The 24264-nt window shown below is 44.4% G+C and overlaps 3 protein-coding genes and 5 non-coding genes across 9 annotated transcripts; 1 reads left to right on the plus strand and 7 right to left on the minus strand.

Annotated features, from left to right (window-relative positions):
- Positions 1-1960: 1960 nt before the first annotated feature.
- rfc4 (replication factor C (activator 1) 4) lies at positions 1961-9665 on the plus strand. 2 transcript variants are annotated; one of them, XM_088913705.1, is made up of 11 exons: positions 1961-2091; positions 2414-2537; positions 3504-3582; positions 6014-6093; positions 6653-6772; positions 6970-7113; positions 7210-7330; positions 7525-7650; positions 7962-8042; positions 8543-8659; positions 9397-9665. In XM_088913705.1, the coding sequence occupies exons 2-11, from the start codon at positions 2422-2424 to the stop codon at positions 9490-9492; spliced, it is 1080 nt and encodes a 359-aa protein (XP_088769831.1). In that variant the 5' UTR covers positions 1961-2091; positions 2414-2421; the 3' UTR covers positions 9493-9665. The 2 variants fall into 2 exon arrangements, with proteins under 2 accessions (XP_088769831.1, XP_088769832.1); XM_088913706.1 differs by having other exon boundaries at positions 1964-2091; positions 2414-2677.
- A 475-nt stretch (positions 9666-10140) lies between these two features.
- On the minus strand, positions 10141-16864 carry eif4a2 (eukaryotic translation initiation factor 4A2). Its single transcript, XM_088913704.1, has 11 exons — positions 16499-16864; positions 15564-15621; positions 15343-15475; positions 14663-14802; positions 13956-14124; positions 13669-13778; positions 12942-13085; positions 12439-12576; positions 12138-12227; positions 11651-11730; positions 10141-11417 (listed from the first exon to the last, which is right to left on the minus strand). Exons 1-11 carry the CDS (start codon positions 16525-16527, stop codon positions 11273-11275), a joined length of 1236 nt encoding a protein of 411 aa, XP_088769830.1. The 5' UTR covers positions 16528-16864; the 3' UTR covers positions 10141-11272.
- Positions 12652-12835, minus strand: LOC148837207 (small nucleolar RNA SNORA81). Its single transcript, XR_016091025.1, has one exon. It is a non-coding gene; the product is annotated as a small nucleolar RNA SNORA81 (small nucleolar RNA).
- Positions 13152-13327, minus strand: LOC148837208 (small nucleolar RNA SNORA81). Its single transcript, XR_016091026.1, has one exon. It is a non-coding gene; the product is annotated as a small nucleolar RNA SNORA81 (small nucleolar RNA).
- On the minus strand, positions 14214-14341 carry LOC148837209 (small nucleolar RNA SNORA63). Its single transcript, XR_016091024.1, has one exon. It is a non-coding gene; the product is annotated as a small nucleolar RNA SNORA63 (small nucleolar RNA).
- Positions 15233-15302, minus strand: LOC148837210 (small nucleolar RNA SNORD2). The gene has a single exon (XR_016091037.1). It is a non-coding gene; the product is annotated as a small nucleolar RNA SNORD2 (small nucleolar RNA).
- On the minus strand, positions 15840-15909 carry LOC148837211 (small nucleolar RNA SNORD2). The gene has a single exon (XR_016091038.1). It is a non-coding gene; the product is annotated as a small nucleolar RNA SNORD2 (small nucleolar RNA).
- A 1637-nt stretch (positions 16865-18501) lies between the features above and the next one.
- kng1 (kininogen 1) lies at positions 18502-23554 on the minus strand. Its single transcript, XM_088912624.1, has 7 exons — positions 23247-23554; positions 22090-22209; positions 21914-21998; positions 21140-21312; positions 20563-20673; positions 19921-20013; positions 18502-19519 (listed from the first exon to the last, which is right to left on the minus strand). Exons 1-7 carry the CDS (start codon positions 23442-23444, stop codon positions 18755-18757), a joined length of 1545 nt encoding a protein of 514 aa, XP_088768750.1. The 5' UTR covers positions 23445-23554; the 3' UTR covers positions 18502-18754.
- Between the last annotated feature and the right edge of the window lie 710 nt (positions 23555-24264).

A 24264-nucleotide genomic window follows, 5' to 3' on the forward strand; every position in this document is an offset into this window, starting at 1 on the left:
TTTAAATAAACTGCTGTTGTAATAAAAATGCACAACGCATGTTATGTAATATAACATGTTTTAATAATTGTGTGCAATTTTGATCACCGTGTTGTAAAACAGATGTTGTTGTGCTGGAATCAATCCAGAGAAGATAAACCAGATACTGTATATTGACACGCTGACACGCTGAAAGGCCTGAATCTTTCTAGCTCTGAGAAGACTAGATACTGATCGTAGTACTCAAAAGCCTCAAAGGCGCCAACAAAATCAATCCAGTAACCATCTTCAGAATCAACAGTGAAATACAAACCACAGGGCAAATATGGAAACGAAGGATAAGCGCTCTTAAAACTGAAAAAACTAAATTTGCACAAAGAGTTGTGGGTGTCTGAAAAAATCTAGCCAGCCAGTTTGTTGAAGCTGATACCTGATTTATTTAAAGAAACTGCTGTACAAAATCCTTTGACTAATTAGCTTCAAGCAACCACATGGGCTTCATGGACAAAACAGCCCGCTCTCATCTGCTCTTACAGCAAGCTCTCATTTTGCTTCCTAGTTCTGACAATTTCAGGTCTCAAGATCTCAAACAGCTGGGCTCCTTCTCAGAGGTTATCCCTGTATCTTGTTTGGTCGAAGGCCATAAACCTACAGGAGCAAATATCCAAATTAATGTCACATTTCATGTTATCTCTTACCAAATCTCTAGAAGGTGGTAGATCTAGTCGTTTCCACTGGGGACTTACAGTTATCAAGAAGAGAGCAGTCTTATGTTGTGTTGTGTTGTGTTTTGGCTATAACCTACTTGTGACACAGATCCAACTAACTTTGTTAAGATAGGTTTTGCTCAATTTAGGAATAACACTGCTTGAAACAGAAGAATTGAGGTGTTTATACATTTTATTTAATTTTACTTTGACAGCACGCTGGTTATAAGTTTTACTAATCAAAAGATATATCCTGCCAGCAGCCATGTCACCGTGCAACTCACAACTGGCAGCCCACTGCAGCTCAGCAGGTGGGAGCCTGGCCACTACCCGGATGGGAGACAGCTGGGGAAAAACTAAGGTTGCTGCTGTAAGAGGTGTTAGTTGGGCCAGCAGGGGGTGCTCACCCTGCAGTCTGTGTGGGTCCAAACGCCCCAGTATAGTGACAGGGGCACTATTGTAGCGAATTCGGGTTCCTGGGCTTGTGCTCAACAGGAGTCTTGCTGGCTAAGCTAAAGAAGACCTTCATCAGACCGGGCCGCCAAGATCCCTGTTATGCGCAGGGGTGTATTAGTTACACTAGACTGTAAAAAGGCGCTGGCCGTCAGAGGAGACTTCCTGCGGTCAACAAAAATCGCAGGGCGTTCATTGAAAAGAGTAAGGGTGTTATCTGGCCAAATTTCCCCCTTGTCTTTACCAATGGTCTCCTAATAATCCCCATCTCTGAACTGGCTTCATCCCTCTGTTCTCCTCCCCACTGAAAGCTGATGTGTGGGGAGCGGACTGGTGGTGGTAGAGGGGATCCCCATTACGTGTTAAGCGCGTTGAGTGGAGTGTCCAGGAAAGGGCTATGTAACTTAGTGTAAGAAATTATTATTACATCTTGGTTTAGATCCGACCGCTTCTTTACATTTTAAAACGACCTCAACCAAAATGGTCACCTGACTATAAAAACATAATACATGATGTAAGTAATACAATACACATTATGCAATACACAAGGTGATACTTCTCTGTCATTTCTGTGAAAACCAACACAGTAAAAAATCTAAACCAAACACGCCGCGTTTTGTACTCTACGTTAGTTTTAGACAATTTTCTTATGCTCGGATGAACACGGAAAACTACATAATACGATGTGTCCACCATGACCATAAAGAGAAAATAAACTCGTTTTACACGAATAAATATACTGCAGTTATAAATCCCTGCGCTGCCCCCACCGGAAGTCTGTCTACGGCAGAGCCACAGACTGCCGGAAGCGGAAGTGTTGTCATGGTCCCGGCAGGAGGTTGCTCGGCTCGGGCGGCGGGAATTTGTGTGCACGGGGAGGATCGCAGCTCCTGTCAGTGCGGGTGTGCAGCAGTTTGCTATTAAAGAAGATACTGAATATTTCCACGTTTAGGTAAGGTGGTAGAGGTTAGGTACCTACTGGTTTGGCAAGCACCTGATAGTGAAGAGTGGTTGAATGATAAGGTTATTAATGAGACTGTTTTGTAAGTCCGGTGGCTGTTCCATTGTTGACTTATTGAGGCAGATTCTAATCTTGTATCGGGGTGCATGAACGGTATGGTGATGTGCGAGTGTGTTCTTGTGTTTTCCGCCGTGTTTGGTGGTTTTCTGTTCAGGAAGTCGACAGATGAAAGGCTGAGATTGGGGGGGGGGTCGGACACGTACCGGTTCTCCATCATCCTGCCCCTCAGCGTCCTTCTGTGTCGCTCCTGCAGGGCGAAGCATGCAGGCGTTTCTGAAAGGGACCCCCAGCCTCGGTCCCAAACCGCAAAAAAGCAAACCCACCGCCGGGCCGAGCGGGGAGAAGAGACAGAAACCCGTCCCCTGGGTGGAGAAATAGTAAGACCTGCCTCCCGCCTCGCTCGCACCGGCTCATCGCCGCATTGATCTGTTTAGCTGAGGATGTACTGGAGTGGTTGTGCAGATCAGATAATAATTAAACACGCACGTGTTTGTTATAAGACGACGCTCATCTGCAGGTAAGATAAAATCAGCTAAAATCTGATTGAGTCTGTCTGTCATCTTAGTGAACGAGTTCCTCTCAGGGGGCAGATCGGCGAGGCAGACGGGATAAGTTAATGGAAAAGACGGGGCAGAAGAAAATAAAGTGTGAAGATTTAAAGATGCGTCCAGCAGCCATATTACCCTGCAGCTCAGCATTGTGAGCCTGGCCAGTACCTGGATGGGAGACTCTTGGGAAAGCTGAGGCTGCTGCTGGAAGAGGTGTTAGTGGGGCCAGTAGGGGGCGCTCACCCTGCGGTCTGTGTGGGTCCTAATGCCCCCGTATAGTGACAGGGATACTACACTGTAAAAAAGATGTCGCATCCGAAGGACAGTGCAAAACCGAGGTCCTGAGTCTCTGTGTTCATTAAGAATCCCAGGGTATTTCATGAAAAGAGTAGGGGTGTCCCCCCTGGCCTTTACCAGTCATGTTATTTACCTAATAATCCCCATCTCTGAACTGGCTTCATCACTCTGCTCTCCTCCCCACTGAGAGCTGGTGTGTGGGGGGTGGACTGGAGCATCATCCAGGTGGGGCTGCACACTGGTGCTGGTGGAGGGGATCCCCATGACCTGTAAAGCACTTTGAGTGGAGTGTCCATAAAAGTGCTATATAAGTGTAAGGAATTATTATTATTATTATTATTTTTATTATTAAAGATGTGTAATAGTCATACAATGTGTGCACAAAATTCCTACCAGGAGAGTCCATAAGATGTGCTTCTGTCTTGATCACCTCAGCCAGAGTAGTTCTACAGCATCCCAGTGACAGGGTGATTAATACATTATGCTGTTGTCTTACAGCAGACCGAAGTGTGTGGACGATGTGGCCTTTCAGGAAGAGGTGGTTGCAGTACTGAAACGATCACTAGAGGGCGCTGATGTGAGTCTTTCTCCTGTTTAATTGGCCTGACTTCAGACTCGTTCGTGTATTTAAACAGGCACATTAGCTCAAGCAGGGGCCCTCTGTGTGCATTCTTTGTTCTCTGAGACCGTCGCCTGGGCCCCAGGATACACCGTGAGTCCTGTCTCTCTTCCATCTGTCATGTCTTCTGGACAGCCTGTGCTGTGTACATGTGAAACAAGGAGTACAGAATTGAGGCCCATTGTAACAGTGTTCCTCTGATCGTAATGACCTCATCATGCACAGACAGGTGATGTCATAGGGAGCTAAGAAGCAGCCCAGCGAGACCATGTGACATCCACTGTAAGAGAGTAAGCGTAATGCCCCGAACCAGAGGAGTGATCTTTCTGTATGATCCATGTGCAAAAAAAATAGATGTGCATAAAAACCCCACAAGGACATTTACTCCTTTAAAAAACTGCTTCTCACTACATAATGAAATGCATAGTTAGTACGCACATAGGAGATGCAGACAGAACAAAAAACATTGTGGAAGCATCTGAAAATAGAAATGAGGGTAAAGCTGGATTGCGAGTCAATTTATGAGAGCGGTGAGTTTTCTGCCTCATCGTTTGTTCACCTCTGTGAGCTTTCTTGCCGGTATCGAGTGAAATGTGTGATGTGCAGCACTGTCGAGCTGAGGGGGGAACAGTGCGAGCTGTTACTGTGATCGACAGGAAGATCGTTTCCACGCGATTCCCGATTCTGCACAGTTGTGGGTTTTGCTACAACTGGCTCCCCTGTCTCTGTCACAGTGGGAGTGGGTTCCCCAGGGTCAGCCTCTTCAGGCTGCTGTGGGCTAGACCTCTCTGTTTCAGGTGAAAAACGTATTTCCGCTGCTTCCAGATTAAACTGTTCAGGAATTGGAACTGGGGGCTATGTGGGGTAATAATGCAATTTAATTGCGGTGTGTGTTTTGCAGTTTGGCCTGCATTGTCACCTGCGCTCTTCTAGACTCGTCATTCCCTGTGCTAATGTAGCTCTCGCTGCCCCGATTGAGTTTCCTTTGCACTATAAATAACGGAGGAACTGTTCCCTAGTCTTGAATCTCACCCCTCTTTGTAGGACACTGGTTCAAGTGTAACTGATACTCAGGCAAAGCCATTGCTGGGTATACCTGCTATGTGCTACAACTGCACATTTAGCTGACTGTACCGTCTCTTAAACTCCTGTAGATTCCCTCGGAAAGGTTTGTAATCGACCTGCTGCTGACATGTCTTCTAGTTTCAAACCAGGAACTTGTTTGTTCTGACTTTCTTAAAGGTCGGGTTTCAGTTCTAGTATATTTGTTTCAATGGTGTTTTGACAAATTTTAAATGCAAATTTCTGACACACCGATTAATGGTTACACTTCAATTAAGGGCAGCAATAAAAAATTCTGAATTTTAAAGATTGTATTAACTGTCAGATTCCTTTAATAGGAAAATTATTAAAACCTAAAATTGTGTGTGTATCACTTAAACAATTTAACATATAACACAAGAGTGGCAGATAGTTGTGATTTGTGGTTTTAAATGTAGTTATTGTCTAATAGTAGTTTTCAAAAGGGAAAGGCAGCCTTTCAACAGCAAGACATAGATTGCCATAGTAGTTCAGGTGGGGAGCTGCGTCAGCATGCGTAGGCTGCAAAGGAACAAGTAACAGGTTTATTCCATGCTGAAAAAAAGAAGAAAGAAACCTGAAGAAGGCTTCACGGCCGAAACTTTGTGTTTTCTTTCTTCTTTTTTTCAGCATGGAATAGATTACCATGTCTTGAATTGATAAAAGAAAACATCTGTACCTGTAATTTATTAACCTTTTCTTCTCTAAGGGAAAAAAATCCAACACTCACTTAGCAGGGAGTGAGAAATCCTAGTTCTTGTGTTTCCAAATTCTATAACTCAGGGACCGCAGCCCCATGGACGCAATGAGACTCTTTCTGTAGGCTCCTCTGCACTTGAAACAGTTATGAGAGAAGCTGCAGAACATGTCTGCTGTCTACTGCTGCATTGTTAACTGTGCAGGGAACTCCCACGCACCTTTCCCCTGGTGAAGCTGTGGTGCAGTATTGACTAAGGGGCATACAGAATTTTAGTTCTAGAGGTTAAAAGGTGTGCAGTCATTCCTTCTGGGTTTTGCATCATCCATAATCGCAGTTGTTGTGTGAGTGTGTACAGCTGTTGGATGTGCAAGTGGCTCCACCTCATCCGGTTGTCTGTGCCCTTCTCTGAGCCACACCACTGTCCACCTGATCTTCAAGTTGTCCAGCGCTTGGAAGAAGGAGGGCCACAGGCCAGTGTGACCATGAAGCAGGGCGGTGTGAGCCAGCAGGGCTTCTCTCACAGGGCGGTCCTAATGCTCCGTGCTGAGTATAAGCATAGAAGCCTCCAGGAGGTTCCTCATCCTGCCTCTTTCCTTGTCTTCCTCGCAGCTTCCCAACCTTCTGTTCTATGGCCCTCCAGGGACAGGGAAGACCTCCACAATCCTGGCAGCTGCCAGGGAGCTGTACGGGTGAGAGATCTGGCAGGCCGGGAGCCCAGTGGCGCTGCGGCTCAGTTACAGTTCCTGTCTCGGCAGCTCGAAACCGCTGACTTCACTACATTCCTGGTGCTTTTCCAAAAGCCTTAATCCCTTGGCCCACATCGGCAGTACGGGCTAACTGCTGCCCCTGCTTATTTTCTTTTTCTACAAAGACTCAGATTGACCAGCCTGGTCTTCAGTTTGTTTCAGGAACATTGTTAGTTTTTTCCCCCACTTTGCAACAGTGTGTGCTGGACAGGGCAAAGCAGATGAGGACATTTTATACTCGTATAATGTACAGATATGTGCATATGTATGTATATTACAAAAAATAAGGGGCTTTACACATTTTAGTGTTGTGGTTATTAAGAATTGTTTAACACCGTTGTCTCTATTCTAATAATAAATAATTATTTAATAAAATAAGTGCATCATATTTCTTTTGTAAAAACCTTAGATGAGCAGAAGTGGTACATAGAAAGGAGAGTGACTTAGCGAAGTGAGTAAGGCCTGACAGTGACGTCTCCATCTCTCTGTCTGGTGCCGGCAGCCCAGAGCTCTTCCGACAGAGAGTGCTGGAGCTGAACGCCTCAGACGAGAGAGGAATCCAGGTTATCCGCGAGAAGGTGAAGAATTTTGCGCAGCTGACAGTCGCTGGGACACGCACAGAGTAAGAAGACTCTTGTGTTTTGCTGTTTTCCTGTTTTCATGACATTGGGGACAAGGTTCTGTAGATTATTTTTTTTATGAGTGCCTTTTTTTTATAAATCCTGATGGTCTTAAGGATTTCCATCGCTGTTGATATTGCGTGTTTTAATGCTTGACACTAGGTTTTCCAGGTTTTCTTTTCTTGTCTCTTTTTGCCAGTGGCAAGATGTGCCCCCCATTTAAAATCATTATCCTGGATGAGGCAGACTCCATGACCGGCGCGGCGCAGGCAGCCCTCAGACGCACCATGGAGAAGGAATCGAAAACCACGCGCTTTTGCCTCATCTGTAACTACGTCAGCAGGTCTGAGCTCCAGAGGCACTGTGATGCTGTACTGTAGTCCCGCTCGGCAGCGGTCCCACAAGAGGGCTAACTGAAACCTCTGTTCCCACCTCCTAGGATCATTGAGCCACTGACATCTCGATGTTCCAAGTTTCGTTTTAAACCTTTAAGTGACAAGATACAGGAGGAGCGACTGTTGGAAATCTGTGAAAAGGAAAATTTGAAATGCACACAGGAGGTACAGTACCGATGTCGCATGCATGACGCTCAAAGTTTCCGTCTTGGTCTTCTGGATCGTTAAATACTTCCCGTCACTGGGATACCCTGATAAGGCCCGACTTCAGATCGCTTGTCTCCGGGCTAACAGTGTGCGCTCTGTTCTGCCTTGTTGAAGTGCCTGCAGTCAATTTCGTCATTTGGGGTTGTTTGTAGGGAATTGCTGCTTTGGCCCAGGTGTCGGAAGGAGACCTCCGAAAAGCCATCACCTTTCTCCAGAGCGCTGCCCGGCTCACTGCTGGGAAGGAGATTACAGAGAGCATCGTGACCGAGATAGCGGGGGTAAGAGCGCTTACAGGTGCTCTGTCAGTTAAAACGGGAGTGTGTTAATTATGAAGCTCGTTATAAAGGGCTGTGAGAATCTGGAACATGTGACCCAGCCATGTTGTTAAAGACCATGCCTGTTTCTTGCAAGAATGGTGAGATGAGATAATGGGATCAATTAGTTCTCATCATTAAATGGGCTAGGTGGGCTAATCGCCTCATCTGGCATTTAACCTTCCTTCTGTTCATGTTATCCCAGATTTCTCCATTTATGTATTGCAGAAAAAGAAAAATACAGAGCTTGTCAAATACATTTTGTCCTTTTTTAGGTTGTTCCCTGCAAGATGATCGACAGCCTGTTACAAACATGTTACAACAGCACCTTTGAAAAAATGGAAATTTCTGTCAAGGTACGAGATTTAGTTTTCGAATTTTATTTATATTGAATAAGAATTAAGAATATGAATGTGAAGGTGAATTTAAAATATAAGAAATTAGGAGCAGTTGTTCTTATGCTAAGAACAACAAAAAATGCTAAGAGGATTTTGTTCAGGCTGTGCTGAGTTTCTGTCGGTCTTACTATGGCTTGAAGGAAGAAAATGCGAAGTATTTCAGTTAATCCTGGGGACAAGCATGATAACTTCCATGTAGGTGCTAGGATGCCAGAACACTGTAATGATCTGGTCTGTGGCGCATCGCCAGCCTACATGCTGGTGTCCCCTGGGTGTTAAAAGCACAGGCTTCCACCCCAGGAAGTGAAATAGCAGAATGGCAGGTCCAGACTGGTTCGTTGTTGCTTTCTCACCTCAGCGCTGAATGTCACAGACCCAGCAGAAGGATATGAATTAGCACCTCAGTGCTTTCATGTTAATACTGTCGCCTTAATGGCCTCTCTTGCTGCAAATCGCAGGACCTGGTAGACCAGGGATTTGCAGCTACACAAATTCTCAACCAGCTTCACGACTCTGTCTTCGAGGACGAGCGCCTGAACGACAAGCAGAAGTCGGCCATCGCAGAAAAAATGGCGGTAAGGTTCTGGCACGGTGATGCCGGTCCGCATCAGCTGGTAGATGTAACTTATCCAAGTCAGTTTAAGGGTCGGGGATAGAGCACAAGGAGGCTGGGATATGTGGCTCGGGGGACACTGAGGGCTTCTTGAATCGCAAAGCTTCAGGGAATGAGACGTCCGTTTTCACTAATGAACGGACACCCAGCTCTGGGGCCACCAAGTTTATTTTTCTCCATCTTTTCCATCCCATGGAAAATTTGTGATGCTCACCCCCACATCCAGTTATTAAAGAATTGTTTTCAAACTTGACTCAGTTGGGCTCAAAGGACATAATCGTCTTGTCCTGGCAGTGATGACAGTGAAACACGGAGCTGTTGCTGAGTTGATCTTGACATTTGTTCATCAAACTTGAAAAACTCACACCCCACATTAACCATGTTGTTTGGTGGGCCAGAAGACTTGACATGACACCAGTTACTTCAGAAAATGTAGATCCACTATTCTCCTGTGCCTTTTCCAAAAATAACAGTATACTGTCTGGAGAATTCCTATCAAGCACTTAAGTTTATCAAGCTGTAGCAAGGGTGAATCTGAAAGATGCAAATTACTGCACTAACAGTTTAACCTCCAGTGTTGTACTGCCACTGTTGAAGTTGCAGTGATCACTATTTTGGATGAGTATTAATTAAGCATTCAATTTATGTATAAGAGCAAGTTAGTAAGAACAGCCTAACATTCTGGATTTGCCTTTACAGGAAGTGGATAAGTGCTTGGCTGATGGTGCCGATGAGTTCCTGCAGATGATAGCACTCTGCTCTGTTATCATGCAGCAGAGCTCCCAGAACAACTGAGCTGAGCTACTGAAACTTCACAGGGAACTGCAGAAGTTCTCCTCTGAAATTTAAACTTTGCCCCCACTATAGAAAAATGCATCAGGGGTGCCCAAATGAACTGTATGGAAAAAGAGCATTTATTGTATATTTTAAATAATCACTTGTACTATTAAAATTAAGGAAAAAAAAACTAGAATGTGCTTTGTATTGCAGTTTGTCCTGGTTGGCTACTGTGCCTCACTGTTGAGAAATGGCTTGCACTTTTGAATGTTTCTGCCCCATGCATAACTTGGTGCAGGATTGGTTCTGCAGCAGTGTATGAACTGACAAAGTACTAAATAGCACATGGTCTTTAAAAACTTTTACTTCTGGTGATTGATACTGTTAGCATTATGGGTATTCTTTACCACTTCTAGTTAAAATCAAAGTTATTCCAAGAGAATGGGATGAAATGAAATCAATTCTGAATCCTAATACACCCATTTATCTTAGCTTATTTCCATGCATAAATCTGAGCAGACTTGGCTCTAAACCTTACCCTACATTTCATGCCACTCCCATTAAGGATATTGAACCATGAAGTTCACCACATCATTTCTCCAAACACTAAATACCCTTTCTGCAAACCTAGCACTTAAGTTGGAGCTACAGAAGCAACAACAAGGCTTTCAATTGAAGCTTTAATTGGTTGTGCAGCAACAGAATTGCCAAAATAAAATCTAGTTATGCCTTTTATTTACATAGACATGCAAAAAAAAAACTTTACTTAGCAATGGAAGGTCAGTTGAAGCTATTGAAATGAAACTTAAATGCAGTTTAAGACCATAGTTTAGTTCATACTCTTATATTCAATGCAGATGTAATACCATTAAGAATGCTAAAGCACAGATGTAAGTCAGCTAACAGCAGTGCTTCGCAAGACTCAGGAATGCAAGTTCCTAATGTCAATACAAGAAAAACATTGAATCAAGACAAACACTGAAAATCCCAAAGTACCACCGTGTTGCAGGACTTAATGGAAGTGGCATCGACTTAAAGATACAAGTACTGCAATTTCAAATTCATTTAGTTGAGCCACAGCCAGATTGAAAAATTTAGAATTTAAAGGGAGGAAAAAGATTCCAGGGTGGTCTTGAAAGCTAGAAAACAAAGAACACACATAACCACATATTCCTCTTTATTTCAAAATGGGGTCTTTCAACAATTTGGCCTTCATGATTAAAACAAAATTAAAGGTCAGGAAAGTGAATTTTAAATGGCCCACATTAAAGGAGGAAGAGCTCAAACAAGTTGAGATTTTACAAATGAATAGACTGTAAGTGATTAAATAGTTTATTCAATAAATACATATCCACAAAATGAACTAAAAGTGCTTTGACAATTTAGAAGGCCATCCCCACTGACCCAAACTTCACAATAACTGCAAATATGTTAATTTCACATAATTGGCAGACTTAATACAGCACTTATATCTTTTAGTCCATAAGTAAATTATTAAATGATAGAGAACATCTAATACACACACCTTTATTAAACTAGGAAAAAAAAACCTAATAAAGAAAAAATTTAAAGACCCCATGTCTTTATGTCCCACCCCAGCAGTCTAACTCTGAAGAGTAAGCCTAAGGCTATCCTCACAAGAGTTCACGACAAATGTCGCTTCACTTATCAAAAATCTGGATTTCTGATCCGTTTTCAGCATTGAGACAAGATTCAATATTTTCCAATAAAATAAGCACAATGCACGCGTTTATTCAACAACAGCGAGCACCGCATAAGATCAATCTCATCCCAGGGTTTAAATCAGATCAGCCACATTCATCGGCATCTCCTCAACAGTAGTATTGTAAAAAGTCTCAATATCCCGAAGAATCCGCTTGTCTTCTTCAGTAACAAAGTTTATAGCAACTCCTTTTCTGCCAAAACGGCCACCACGACCAATTCTGCAAAGAGCGAAAGAAAACGGGTCACAGTTACAGGTCTGATTTAACCAACGAAGACAATTCACTCTTAAGACTACAATCTGAAATAAAATCATACAATGAAGCCATAGATTTAATGAATTAGTTTGAGCATTACACTCAACAGTTCCAACATGCACCATGTACCAGAAAAGCTCAAGTTATAGACTAGAGTGGGGAACACACCCCAGGGTTTCATTTCAACTGTCACTCACCTGTGTATGTAGTTTTCCCGATTAGTGGGTAGATCATAGTTGATGACTAGAGACACCTGTTGTACATCAATGCCACGAGCCTTAAAAACAAAACACCCCACTTAGACCTCTTCTAGTAAATTTTCTAACAAATGAGAATTACCGAAATCTGGATTTTAGGAGAATTTCCACTTTGGGTTTTACAGCTGAATAACATCCTTCTAAAAGGCAAAACTAGCTAGACCATGTAAACTTTCACAAAACTTCATGGTTCTATAATCTTTTTGTTGGATAGCCTTATATTTAATAACTTCCTCAAAAGCAGAAGAATTCTTCAAGTCCCATTTCCTTCCAATTGGAAATACTGCAGCTCTACAATGTGTTTAACAGGTACTGAAATGCTTTCACATGCAAATGTTGGAGCAGCACTGTAGTGTTTGAAACTTAACTGATGACTTGAAAGATGCAAAACCAACATCTTGAGACAAAAGGAGCAAAGGGTACTCACCAGCAAGTCAGTTGTGATCAGAACACGACTAGATCCAGATCTAAACTCTCTCATGATCACATCTCGCTCCTTCTGGTCCATATCTCCATGCTGCAAGTACATACACAAGATGAAGATAATCCCTCTTTAACCCCCCACACAACAGAACACATCATACATGTGCAGTGTGCACAAGTCAAAGGTCCAAAAGAGCATTTAAGCACTGCCTGTTTTGTTGTGCTAAAGGGGACAGGAAGAAATGTGCAGGACATTGACAAGTGCTACACTGCCACCCTGAGCAGAACAGGAAATATGATCTCACCAGAGCAGAAACTGTGAAATCTCTGGCATGCATCTTTTCTGTCAACCAGTCAACCTTCCTTCTTGTATTCAAAAAAATGACAGCCTGAGTGATTGTCAGAGTCTCGTACAAGTCACAGAGCGTGTCCAACTTCCACTCCTGCAAGAGAGAAGGCCAAAGTAAAAACCTGATTTTATTTGTATAGCAAAAAAAAAAAGACAAGCTCTAAATCCAAAGTGTTGCACAGAATCTTAAGACAGAGGACACTGGACATTAAGAAAGAGGTCCATCCTAGTCTCATTCCAATGCTGTGCACTTGCTCTCCCTTCTTGGATGTACCCATGCTGGCATTATCACAAGAGCCAAACCAAAGAGGCTCGAGTCTCACAATTTCAGCACGGTGCTTTTACAAGAAGGAACGAAAAATAATTAAAACCCCCAATCCCCAGAAAAAGCCTAAACTTGCAATGAATGTTATCACTTTACATTGCACAATGCACTGCAGTCTGTAGTAGAACACCCACCTCTCTTTCTACATTGATGTAGAACTGCTTGATACCTTCTAAGGTAAGCTCTTCTTTCTTCACGAGGATACGGATTGGGTCACGCATGAATTTTTTGGTCACCTCCAACACATCAGCTGGCATAGTAGCCGAGAGAAGCACAACCTGTAAAATGTCACGTTATTTCCATAACTGCTTTCTTAGAATCGAGTCTCCAAACAAGCAAGTAAGGAATGTAGCACTGGACCTTGAGAACATGGACACTGGACATTAAGAAAGAGGTCCAACCTAGTCTCTTTTGCAGTACAGTGCAAATACTCTTCTTCCCCATGTATACTCTGCTAGCATTACTGTAAAATCCATCAAATGGATTTCACAGTTTTAGCACAGTTCTTTTGTAAGGAAGACTTCCACACAGAAGTGGAATACGCCAGATGAACCAAAGTCTTCACCTACTGTTCCCAAACTATCCCACCTCCAACAGAGGTATTCCAAAAATACTGGAACTACAATTATGGCCAATATGCCCACAAGGAAAACTGTTTCTGAATAATCATGTTTCCAAGTGTGCAAATGGCATAACTTTTCTGGGGGGATCAAACATGGAACAGTATCCATGGCTCTTGTGAAGACTGTCAGAAAAGCACCAGCATAAAGTGCTATAATTTGTTTTCCATATTTATTAAATGCAGTTCTTTGTGAATTTGTGTCACCCAGTTTACTGAAAGAACACTAAAAGAACACTCACTTGGATGTTTGTGCTCAACTTCTGGAAAATTTCATAGATTTGATCCTTGAATCCCCGACTCAACATCTCATCAGCTTCATCCAAAACAAACATCTTGATCCACTTAGGAGCTGTTTAACCAAAGAACATTTTAGTTCAAGGTCACTCCCCTTTAAATAGTTCTATTTATGTGCAAGATATTGCAGTGATAATTTTTTAAATAATTGTTCTCTCCTCTAGAGCGCAGTTCCAAACACTAGCTCACCACCTCTTCCCTGCAAGAGAGCCCATCAAGGGCAGATACTTACACAGGTACCTCCTGTTCAGCATGTCGAACACCCGCCCAGGGGTGCCCACAACAATGTGGGGGGCTTCCGCCTGCAGCTTCTGCATCTCATTCCTCACATTCGTGCCTCCAATGCAGGCGTGGCACGTGGCACCCATGTAGTCACCCAGAGCCAGGATTACTTTCTGAATCTGACAGAAAACCAAGAATCCCATGTCAGAATTACAGGACAACAACACTAAATATGTACATTAACACAAAATGCAAAAGCAGAATGGCAGTGTTCGTGACCAAGCGTCCCTGTCAGTCAACAAGACAGGACAGTCAGGGATAGTATGAAACGAGTTTATTTCTGCAGGGGGAACGACAATAGAGCACTTCACAGCTGTATTGTAACTTAACCTGCAAAACAATGATAATTTTTACAATAACTTTCACATTAAAAAATGAAGAGTCCTGAACAGTTACAATAGGCTGAACAAAAAATAGTTCAGGTGTGTAGCTGCGTCAGCATGCGTAGGCTGCAAAGGAACAAGTAAGAGGTTTATTCCCTGCTGAAACAAGAAGCACAACGTTTCGGAAGGCTCTACAGTCTTCTCAGCATGGAATAAACCTATTACTTGTTCCCAAAAAATAAATTAGTACCTCTTCTCTCGGAACACCATCCAAACATGCTGCCTTGGTTTACTGTGCCACATTGTATTCTCTCAGTCCTCAGGTGCGGCATACCTGTTGAGCCAGCTCTCTGGTTGGAGCCAGGACCAGAGCCTGGGTCTCCTTCTGGTCAATCTCCAGCTGCTGCAGGATGGAGATGGCAAAGGTGGCCGTCTTGCCAGTTCCTGACTGGGCCTGAGCAATGACATCATAGCCTGAAAAAGACAAGGCAATAAGCTTTGATCAGCTCTTGTAGAACATGTTAAGGGTACAATTTAATATTTATCTAGTAACAAAAGTTACAAGTTCATCAGCACCAACTTGCTGAGGATGCAAATTTCACCTACTAGCCGATATGCCAGTTCTGATGTTCCTAAAACCCTAGTGGGCTCACTTTTAGTGTCACTCGTGAGCACTGTACTTCCTAGAGGGGCACTCATACCATAGCTCCCCACACTTCCACAAAGGCACCTAAACTCCCCCTTGCTTTAAAAGTGTGAATTAAACCTCTGATATAAATTGACCAAATAGTCTATAACCACAGTGTGGAAATAAATTAAAATTGAGAATTAATTGAGAAAGCACCCAAGAAAATTTCTGTATCTCATACAATCTCTTAAGAAGTTTCAACCAGTGTCTTGGTCAGAGTGATCAGTAAGAAGTGTTATCTCCATTCCAGGTCAGTCCCGAAAGATGGAATACCATCATCTCACTCCTCCCAGCAATATGCAGAAGTGACACACTGGACATTTTACCTTTAATGCAAGGAATGATTGCTCGCTGCTGAATGGCAGATGGCTTTTCAAAACCATAGGCATAAATACCACGAAGGAGCGTTTCTTTTAAGTTCATGTCATCAAAGTTGTCCACAATTTCATTCCAGTTGCTCTGTAGGAAGAGGCAGACATGATAAGCCCACGTGTGCCAAGTCGTACACCCGAAACGAGCCGCTCCTACGTGCCGCTCGGACTCTCACCTCGATGACACCATCAGGCTCCATTCCTTCCGGGCCGCCATGGTCTCTGTCTCTAGAGCTGCGAAAACCAAGAGCGTGGAAGCGAAACGTCAGCGAATTCCAGCAACTCGGGCCAGGCCGACTGCAAACTTTCAACCCGGGATTCCGTTTCGCCCAGGCCTTGCTAAGCAGACACTCGGACTCGGGCCCTCCACGGCAAGAGGTGGTGCGGACACCCCGCGATGCGAGCCCACCGCGGCCCCCACCCCGGCCACGTGTTATGGACGGCACGGACGGCAGTGATCAGCAGCAAAGAGGGTCTCCATTACTGGTCAGTCCCGAAAGATGGTAGGCCATCACCTCACTGCGTCCGAGCGTCTCCCCCCCGTTACTCCACTGTACCGCCGTCGAGCCCGCGGCGTTAACAGCCTGGCAGGGCAGGAGCGGGGAACGCGACTCCATTACAGAAGTGCCCATCAGCGGACCGGCGGAGGCTCACGGCACCGGGGCCACCGGCAGGCACAAGGCGCTCCCGCCCAGCAACACGCCGAGGGCCCGGAGCCAGAGATCGCCGTGGGCTCCCCTCCACACGGAGGGGGAGAGAAAAAAAATCACGGCCTAGCCCGAAACTGGGTGGGCAGCTCGCCGAGCGCCCCCCTCTCGCCCTCGCTAAACCCATACAAGCCAGGCAGCGCACAAAAAAGCCTTCAGCTTGGTGTTCCGGCTGCACAGCCGCCGGACACGACTACATGAAACATATTTCCCACATCCTGACAGGCGTTTCCAGAACCCCAGTTCGGCACGGGCGCCCCTCCATCTATTACGCGAAAAACGTTCCAAGACGAAGGAACCGCTAAACCTCGGCATACCGAGAAGCAGCACGAACACGAAATAATAAAAGATGGTTATATTTTAATATCAGACCGACTGGTTCTGTATTTTTTGTCGATTTTTACCTGTTATAATCCGCAGAACCGCCTGACATGATCCGGCCGAAGCTTCAGCGCTCAACTGAAAAGGAGGAGGCATTCACCCGCTCATCTTTTTATCTAGCCGGACCCCAGCTTCCGGCAAGGGGGAAACCCCGACAAATACCCAGCTCTCACTCCCGAAGCCCCATAATAAATACACAGAGAACAGAAATGCGCGTACGTTCCTAGGATGCGTTGTGAATATGAGGTGATATATTTTTTTTTAACAAAATGCATTTCGGACTATATAACCCAGCGGAAGGATATTGCAGTAAAAGAAAAGGGCTATGCGGCTCGCTACGGGGTCTCCCGAAAGCCCCTGCATAAGAGGACACCGGAAGTCCCGTCCACAGTTCTGGGACACTGCTTTCCCATTGGCTGAATTCCCGGAAGTGAAGTGTCATGGCTCTCGCCGCTAGTCGTCGTAAGTGGACCAGCGGTGTACCAGGTGTCTTCCAGAAACTAGGTAATTTACAGGGGCACAGGGAAAGTTTCAAACTTTTTGTATTATTTGTGTGTTATTATGTGTATCCAAGCAAAATCAACCTTGAAGTTAAATCAACTAGAAAATAAAACAAAACAATGCTGATCACACGTCCGAATAAGTATTTGAAAAGTACAGTAATAGTTAATGAAGGTCACCAGTTTTTAAGTTCTAGCTCTGCGACTTGATCGGAATAGTTAGATAACAGACCCCTTGAATTTTAACCAGGGTATTTAGCCGATACGCAGGTTGTCTCGGGGCCTGTAGGCTCATTAGCGAGTCTTTCGCCCTCCTGTGACTAGGCGGTGGATTAAAATTGCTGGTGTTCGAAAAAGAGAGCTGAATCTGGCCTGGCGCTCTCATCTCTCAGCTGTTGGATTAAAGGGCCTCCAGTCCCACAGCGGGGGTCTCTGCAGTGTACATGGTCGTACACCCAAACGCCCAAAAGGCAAAAGCCTGCGCTGCCAGTGACACCCCTGCCAGCAGCTGTGAACTATATATATTCACGAACAAGTAATATGCTGAAAGGGGAAGAAAGAAAGCACAACGTTTCGGCTGTGGAGCCTTTACGTGTTCCTTTGCAGCCTACACATGCTGGCCTAGCTACCCACTGGAACTATATATATTATGTATATAATCAAGGGAAACAGTTAAGCGTGTTTTTATTTTGCACTTTTTATCAAAGTGTTGGGCGGTGAGAGGGAGAATGGGATCGCGGGAGTGGAGCTGCCGCCGCCCGGGATCGAGAGGAGCCAGCTGTAGGTGTCCTGGGCCTGTGGTGAGGACGCACCCCGGCTGTCTCCTGCGCAAGGCCAGGCTCGCTGGGAGGACAGGCTGGAGGGAGTAGGTCTCTCAGGGAATCCCCCAGGAGCAGCTGGAGACTGTTGCTAGGGAAAAAGGGGTCTGGTCTGCCCTGCCCTGCGCAGCCCGTTAGCACTGCAGCCCTTCACCAGGAATAAGCAGATGATGATGATGATGATGAGGATGTTTTTTTATCAATAATTACTATACTGTTATGCTGAGGGAACAGAACCTTTAAATCGCAGGAGACCTCCTGTCATTTGTAACTGTTAGATAGATAGATACTTTATTGATCCCGTGAGGGAAATTGCAGAAAAAATTAACTCAGAGCCTGTTTCTGCTGTTTTGCTGCCGGTTCCTGTCCTGGTGTACTGTGCAGAAACCCAGAGCCTGCAGCTTCTCTGCAATCTTCTGGCTCCCACAGGCTGTAGGCCTGGGAAGAGAGCCTCTTATGTTGTTTAAGTTTTCACTCCCTCCCCACTCTCCAGAGTGAAGGGAAACCTTTCTTCAGTGCTTTTTTAGTTTACAATGTTTTTAAATATCATAACAGTCATAGAAATTAAAGAGGTTTTTAACTATTTTGATTAAAGCTCAAAAGCACAGGTCTTTCAAAACACACTGAAAATAAGGTCAAAGTGTGAAATGAAAAGCTTTTGTTTTGTGTGGATTTTAGACTTCCTTTAGAAATAAAGGACAACAACTGTGGTATTTACTGTATATTTTAATAACTTTCAAACACTGGTAAATTACATCCGCCATAGCCAAATAAGAGTGAAATAGCAGTACATCATGAAATATAGTCCTGGACACAGGTCTTCTTTTCCTTTATGTTTCTGGGATGATTTAGTACTGCATCATAAATGTAGGAAAGCATTTAATTGTATGCACAGTACCTACTGTACATCAGGGTCTAGTGACAGATAAGTACAGTTGAACAAGAAGCCTCTGGGACTTATTTAGGGCAACAAGTCCAGGTCGTCGAAGCTGGAGGGGGGATTTAGAGGAGGCGATGGGGGGTTCGTCGGGGGGGGCTCCTGCTTCCATGGCTTGGAGGGGCAGTGGAAGGGCGGAGTCTCACGCAGGGGGAACCCCAGCGAGATTGCAGGACCAGTCGTCGGAGCCGTTGGATTCGTTGGAATGGGAGCTGACCCCAGTGGAACACCACCTGCCTCCGTTAAGTCCTGACCGATGACCGGTCCTGGGCCAGAGCCCTGCAGAGCACTGTCGACCACCAGCACAGGGGACTCTGCTGTGGCCAGGACAGGGGGTTTTCCTGTAGCTTCCGAAGACTCTTCAGAAGACACATCAGGATGTTGCTGCTGGAACGGTGGAAATTCCTCTTGATGTTCGTGTCCGTGTCCTTGTCCGTGTCCGTGTCCGTGTCCGTGTCCTTGTCCGTGTCCTTGTCCTTGTCCGTGTCCTTGTCCTTGTCCTTGTCCTTGTCCGTGTCCTTGTCCTTGTCCTTGTCCGTGTCCGTGTCCGTGTCCGTGTCCGTGTCCAAGTCCATGACTGTGTCCACGGCTGTGACTTTGTCCAGGACCCTGTCCATGGCCTGGGCCGAGTCCACGCCCGGAGTGAAGCCCACGAGCCAGGCGTTTCGTGGGCACATCCTGCTGCGCGGGATGCCCTGGGACAGGCTGTGCTACAGGCTGGGCACCGTCTATAGCCACAGCTGCAGTTCGGAAAGGAGACCAGCCAGGGGGCCTCCTGGCGAAGGTGTCCTATAAAAAATAGAAAGTTCACAAGCTATGCTGAGAATGTTTCTTATCATTCATCAACTTAATCACCAAGTGGGATTTAAAAATTGCTAGTGTTGCACAGGAATCATATTGAGCACTAGTTTTCACAAAGAATATCTAAAAATTAGCATGAATGAACGAACAATAAAGCAAGACAGATTCTAAAAAGCACGATTTAACTAACTATTACACGTGAGCTCGGCAAAAAGTTTAAGAAAAAAGGTTACACACGACTTTCCCAAGGGCTTGTTTTTTATTCTAGCTGTGCTACAAATTCAGCCGCTTTGCTCTTTTTGTCATGAGATGTATGTAAAGGTGGCTGTAAAAAGCATCACTAAAACCGCTTCATCTTCCCCAGATAATAAATGTAAATGTCTAATTACAGGTACATGCACTTGGGGTCCACAGGTCACAGTTGGGTCAGTTGTTTGCCTCCAAGGTGCAACAACAACAGAAGATTTGCACTGGGCGAAAACCTGAGGGCAGACAAGAAAGGGCAGAGGTTACAGGTGGAGAGACAGGCTCACAAGCTGACCTGTTACATCGAGCTGCTGTAGAACCTCTTACATGTTTTCAGTCATGCACCTCACTTCACTGCTACTGCCTGGACTCGGTGAGGGAGTCATGACATTTGATGCCAGCTCTGGGTGGGTTGTGGGCGGGGCTTTGCTGAAACTGTGTCAGATCGTTATGAGCACTCGGAATAAAAGCCCTGTTTATGCAGTGAGCAACCACATGCTGCAGGTCCTGAAAGGACATTAACTGTAGTCATTGATGGCAAAAAACATACTGTGACCATGACGATCTGGATGTGACCACGGTTTTCAATGCTAATGGACCAGAGGATCTAACTGTGTAGAGATGAATTTAGAAAATTCAACCAACAATTCAATTCTTTCTACCGAAACACCTGTTTAAGGTCTTAGTTCCATTATAATACATTAGTTTTTAATATATGTGTTTCATAATGTGTTCCTTTGCATATTTGGTTAACTGAGACATGCACACTGGGCCATGTCACTTACCTTTTTGTCTTCGTCAGGGTGACAGTCACTTGTTATGTTCACCACTTCGGATTTGGAACAGTTGCTGAGGCGAATTTCGAAATCAATGTGATACAGGATCCCACTGACCACCTAAGGAATTGAAAGGAAGCATTGAGGGAGTCATCCTGAGCTACAGGCAACGTGCAGATTGAACTGTTGTGGTTAGAGAGGCAGCTGTCCAGACGATCACAAGAAGAAGTCCAGCTTTAGTCTGCATCATGAGAGAGCGAGGCCTGGGCTCAGCCGCAGGACCCAGAGAGTCGGCGAGTACGGGTCGAAGAGCTGTTGCAGCATGTGGCCTGTGTTTCAGAATGGCTATGGAGGTCACAAGAGGGCCGATTTCACTTCGGCTCTAGAGAGGGTCAAATGAGTGTGTCTGGGAAATTCTAAACTGGAATTTTATTGTTGTAGCTGCTGTTAAAATAATAAGTGAAAAGAACATGAATCAATAGCATAACATCCTAGACTCCTGTGCCCTTGATACTGTGAGACATAGACTAGTAATCTGTAACATGTGGTTGTATTGTTCATGAGCTTCAACAGGGTGGAGACCAACCTGTGCAACAGCCTTGGTCACTGCGAACACGATGAAGTGGTGTGAAGAATTGTCCTGGGCGTTCAGTTTCTCCATCGCTAACTGCAGTATTTCTGTCACTGAATCGCTGTTGGCATCTATTTCACCAGGGCACCCGAGACACGGATAAGATTCAGGAACAATATTCGGTTCGACTGAAAAAAAACAGAGGATTCAAACTGATTTTTTTTGTCTCATTTAATTATCTCAAAACATACTTGAACTAGAACATATGTCAACTAATTTACAAAATGACGGAGACATTGTGAACATTATAATATCAGAAACTCTCTGAACTCCTCAGCAACATTGCAAGGAATTATGCTCGATCAATGTATCAATCGCATCTCTTCTTTACATTTCCAATTAGCAGTAATTACTTGCAATACCTGCTGTCTGTTGTTGGCATCAATTAGTCGTCATATCTTCTCCAGTTCATTTTTAGTTATGATACTTTCAAGGTCTTGAAAGGCAATCTTTCAAAACGTATTTCAGAGGGAAATAAACCTTTCTTATTGGTAAACGTTTCTTCAGCGGGAAGCAGAACAATGACTTTAAATAATATTAAAGTCCGGCTGTAATAGATTAGTAAACCACTCTGACACTGCTGACAATATTACCCTAAGCTTCACAGGTCAACTCGTCTGTGAGCAGTGACTCAACTGACACCCAGCCAAAGATCCTTAACTGACTGTAATGCCCCCATTGTGTGACTTAATTATTATTCAATTGATTAATCGATTGATTCAGTCTTACCAGAGACAACGCATTTCACTGACGTAACATCCTGCGATTTTTCCTGATGATTTATTACAACTGTAGCACTGCATGGCCGGGGGGCCTGGGAAATGGAAATTTTAAAAAAATTAAAATAAAGTTCTGCTGGAACATTCTTCCTCAACCACAGAAGCTCACTGCAGGAGCTGACTTACCCTCAGCTGGCTGTTTGCCACATAGTTGCATTGTTTCCAGACTTTGTCGCTCCCCACAGGGCAGTCAGACTCTTTGACCAGAAACAGCAGCGAGATCTTTGTCCCCGTGTCACTCACCTCCTGGGCACAAGCAGGAGAGAGACCGTTTAACCCTCACAATGCGGGCGCCCAGAGAAATTCAACAGTCACTCACAGCTCAATGCTCTAATTTACTAATTCAAACTATCTGTCAATAAAATCGGAGTCTTACAGGAATGCTGGATTTGTCAGGCTTTTAAAGGCTAATGTGTGACTCCAGGTATGTTTTACATCATGTGCCCACCTCTGGCCTCACCAGGGTGTTTGTGTGAAAGACCTGGACCTGTAGCATTAGTATAATGGATCAATTTCAGTGGATTTCTGGGCTGTGGGTATCACAGTCTAACTTTTGCAGGTAAAAGAATGGGCCAGTAAAATCATTTGATAACTCAAGCCTCCATTTTCAGGATCATGGATTTTGAAAAGAAGTTTGAGAACATACAGTAGGAAAGTTTCCCAAAGTAGTAACTGAACAACTTTCTCCAGCTAAACACTTTCGGAAGGCAATAGTACACAAAAGAAGAAAGTCTTTTGACAAAAAACAAAGTCATTGGGGTTTTACTGTATGATAATTCTGTCCTTTAGAAGTAGCCGAGAGCACTGTTCAGCTGCTGTCAACACAGCAGCCTACTTGTAATACTTCAGCCTATTTCTGCAGTGACCCACTATGCCTTCCTCTAAATCTTTTTCTAGATCTCTCTATATAATCTCAGCTGACTTCCCTGTCTTTCTCACACCCAATGAAAGCTCCACAGCCGACATGTTCTGTATCTTTTCTTTTCAGCATGGAATAAACCTTTACTTGTTCCTTTGCAGCCTACGCATGCTGATGCAGCTCCCTGCTTGAACTGTAAGATATTTCATTTCCCACCACTGATACACTTCACAAGCCCACCAGACAGTTATACAGGTGAACACGCAAACAGAAACACAGCGGAAACTGACTTTTCATATGAAACCACCTAGAATTCTGCTTTGAAGCATGTTAACAAAATGCACAGAGTTCAAACTCCGTTCAAACTGACATCCCCAGCAGTGTATCACAAAGAGACAAAAAATAAAGTCTGAAGTCTACTTACTTTCCAGGCTTCACTGATTTGGAAGAGTGCAAACTGGTTGCCCCCGGTAAGGTTCTTATTGTATTCTAAAATGGCATGATCCACAGCTAGCTCAACCTCTTTGTCATCACAGAAAGCTTGAATCTTTTCGGAACGAGCCCCTTTAAGACAAATCAGTAAAGAGACTGAAAAAATTGCTAAAAGCTTGATATTTAACATTGTGAAAGCACATGAGCAGTGGAAGGGTTTCACAGCAGTGTGGACAGAGAGGTACCCAGCGTAAGACCTCTCCAAACTCAGACTCCCATTTCAGAGCTGCCTGACTGATAATTACAGTATATATAACCCCTGGTACTGCAAATACAGCCCACACATCCAAACAACCTGTTCAAATAAGATGTCCCAACTTGGTCAATGCAGATATCAGACAGCGATTGGCCAGGGCAGAATGCAAATGTTTGCTTATTAGTGCTCCTTGGTCACTCAAGGCTTGCAAACTTTAAAAATCAATATTTTGGTTTCAAAAGTCAGGGATTTACAGAGATAGTGCTGTCCCAGCTTCAGGTATGTGCCATCTGCCTGTTTTCAGAATTTTTCCCTTCTAGAAAGATAGAGACAGCTGAGCAGCGTAGGCCCCAGTTCTGCCCCTGACCCTGTATGGGACAAAGAGATTAGAAAATGGATGGATGGACGATGCAGGCATGTTTTCACATGTGCAGCATTTTGTTAATTTACTATAATTGGTTACAAGGCCATTTAAACAATAATTTTAAGAACAGGAGAAAGGTTACCAGCAGGAGGAGGCCATTCCACCTATCCAGCTCACATGGTTACTAGCACCTCGTTGATCTAACGATCTGTTCCAGAAAGAGAAGCCTGGGTATCACTGCCATCGCCATGGCTGAGTGGCCTGTTACACACTCCCACAACCCTTTGTGTGAATAAGTGCCTCATGCTCTCTGTTTCAAAAGCACTTCCCCTTAGGTTCCATTTGAGTCCCCTGATTCATGTTGCACTGGTCATTCTGGAAGAGTCCCCT

The sequence above is a fragment of the Atractosteus spatula genome, chromosome 4 (assembly GCF_055471065.1).
Source record: "Atractosteus spatula isolate fAtrSpa1 chromosome 4, fAtrSpa1.hap1, whole genome shotgun sequence".
In the NCBI taxonomy this organism is placed as follows: Eukaryota; Metazoa; Chordata; class Actinopteri; order Semionotiformes; family Lepisosteidae; genus Atractosteus; species Atractosteus spatula.

Coding starts and splice junctions, on each gene's coding strand:
- rfc4 (XM_088913705.1), top strand. CDS start 2,422: ATGCAGGCGTTTCTGAAAGGGACCCCCAGCCTCGGTCCCAAACCGCAA. Junction 7,114..7,209: donor ATCTGTAACTACGTCAGCAG/GTCTGAGCTCCA, acceptor CCCACCTCCTAG/GATCATTGAGCCACTGACAT. Junction 8,660..9,396: donor CCATCGCAGAAAAAATGGCG/GTAAGGTTCTGG, acceptor TTGCCTTTACAG/GAAGTGGATAAGTGCTTGGC.
- eif4a2 (XM_088913704.1), bottom strand. CDS start 16,527: ATGTCAGGCGGTTCTGCGGATTATAACAG. Junction 15,476..15,563: donor AGCCTGATGGTGTCATCGAG/GTGAGAGTCCGA, acceptor CTCTTCCTACAG/AGCAACTGGAATGAAATTGT. Junction 11,418..11,650: donor CGGGAAAACTACATACACAG/GTGAGTGACAGT, acceptor CGCTCTTTGCAG/AATTGGTCGTGGTGGCCGTT.
- kng1 (XM_088912624.1), bottom strand. CDS start 23,444: ATGTTAAATATCAAGCTTTTAGCAATTTTTTCAGTCTCTTTACTGATT. Junction 22,210..23,246: donor AAATCAGTGAAGCCTGGAAA/GTAAGTAGACTT, acceptor GCTTGTGCCCAG/GAGGTGAGTGACACGGGGAC. Junction 20,014..20,562: donor ACCCTGACGAAGACAAAAAG/GTAAGTGACATG, acceptor GTCTGCCCTCAG/GTTTTCGCCCAGTGCAAATC.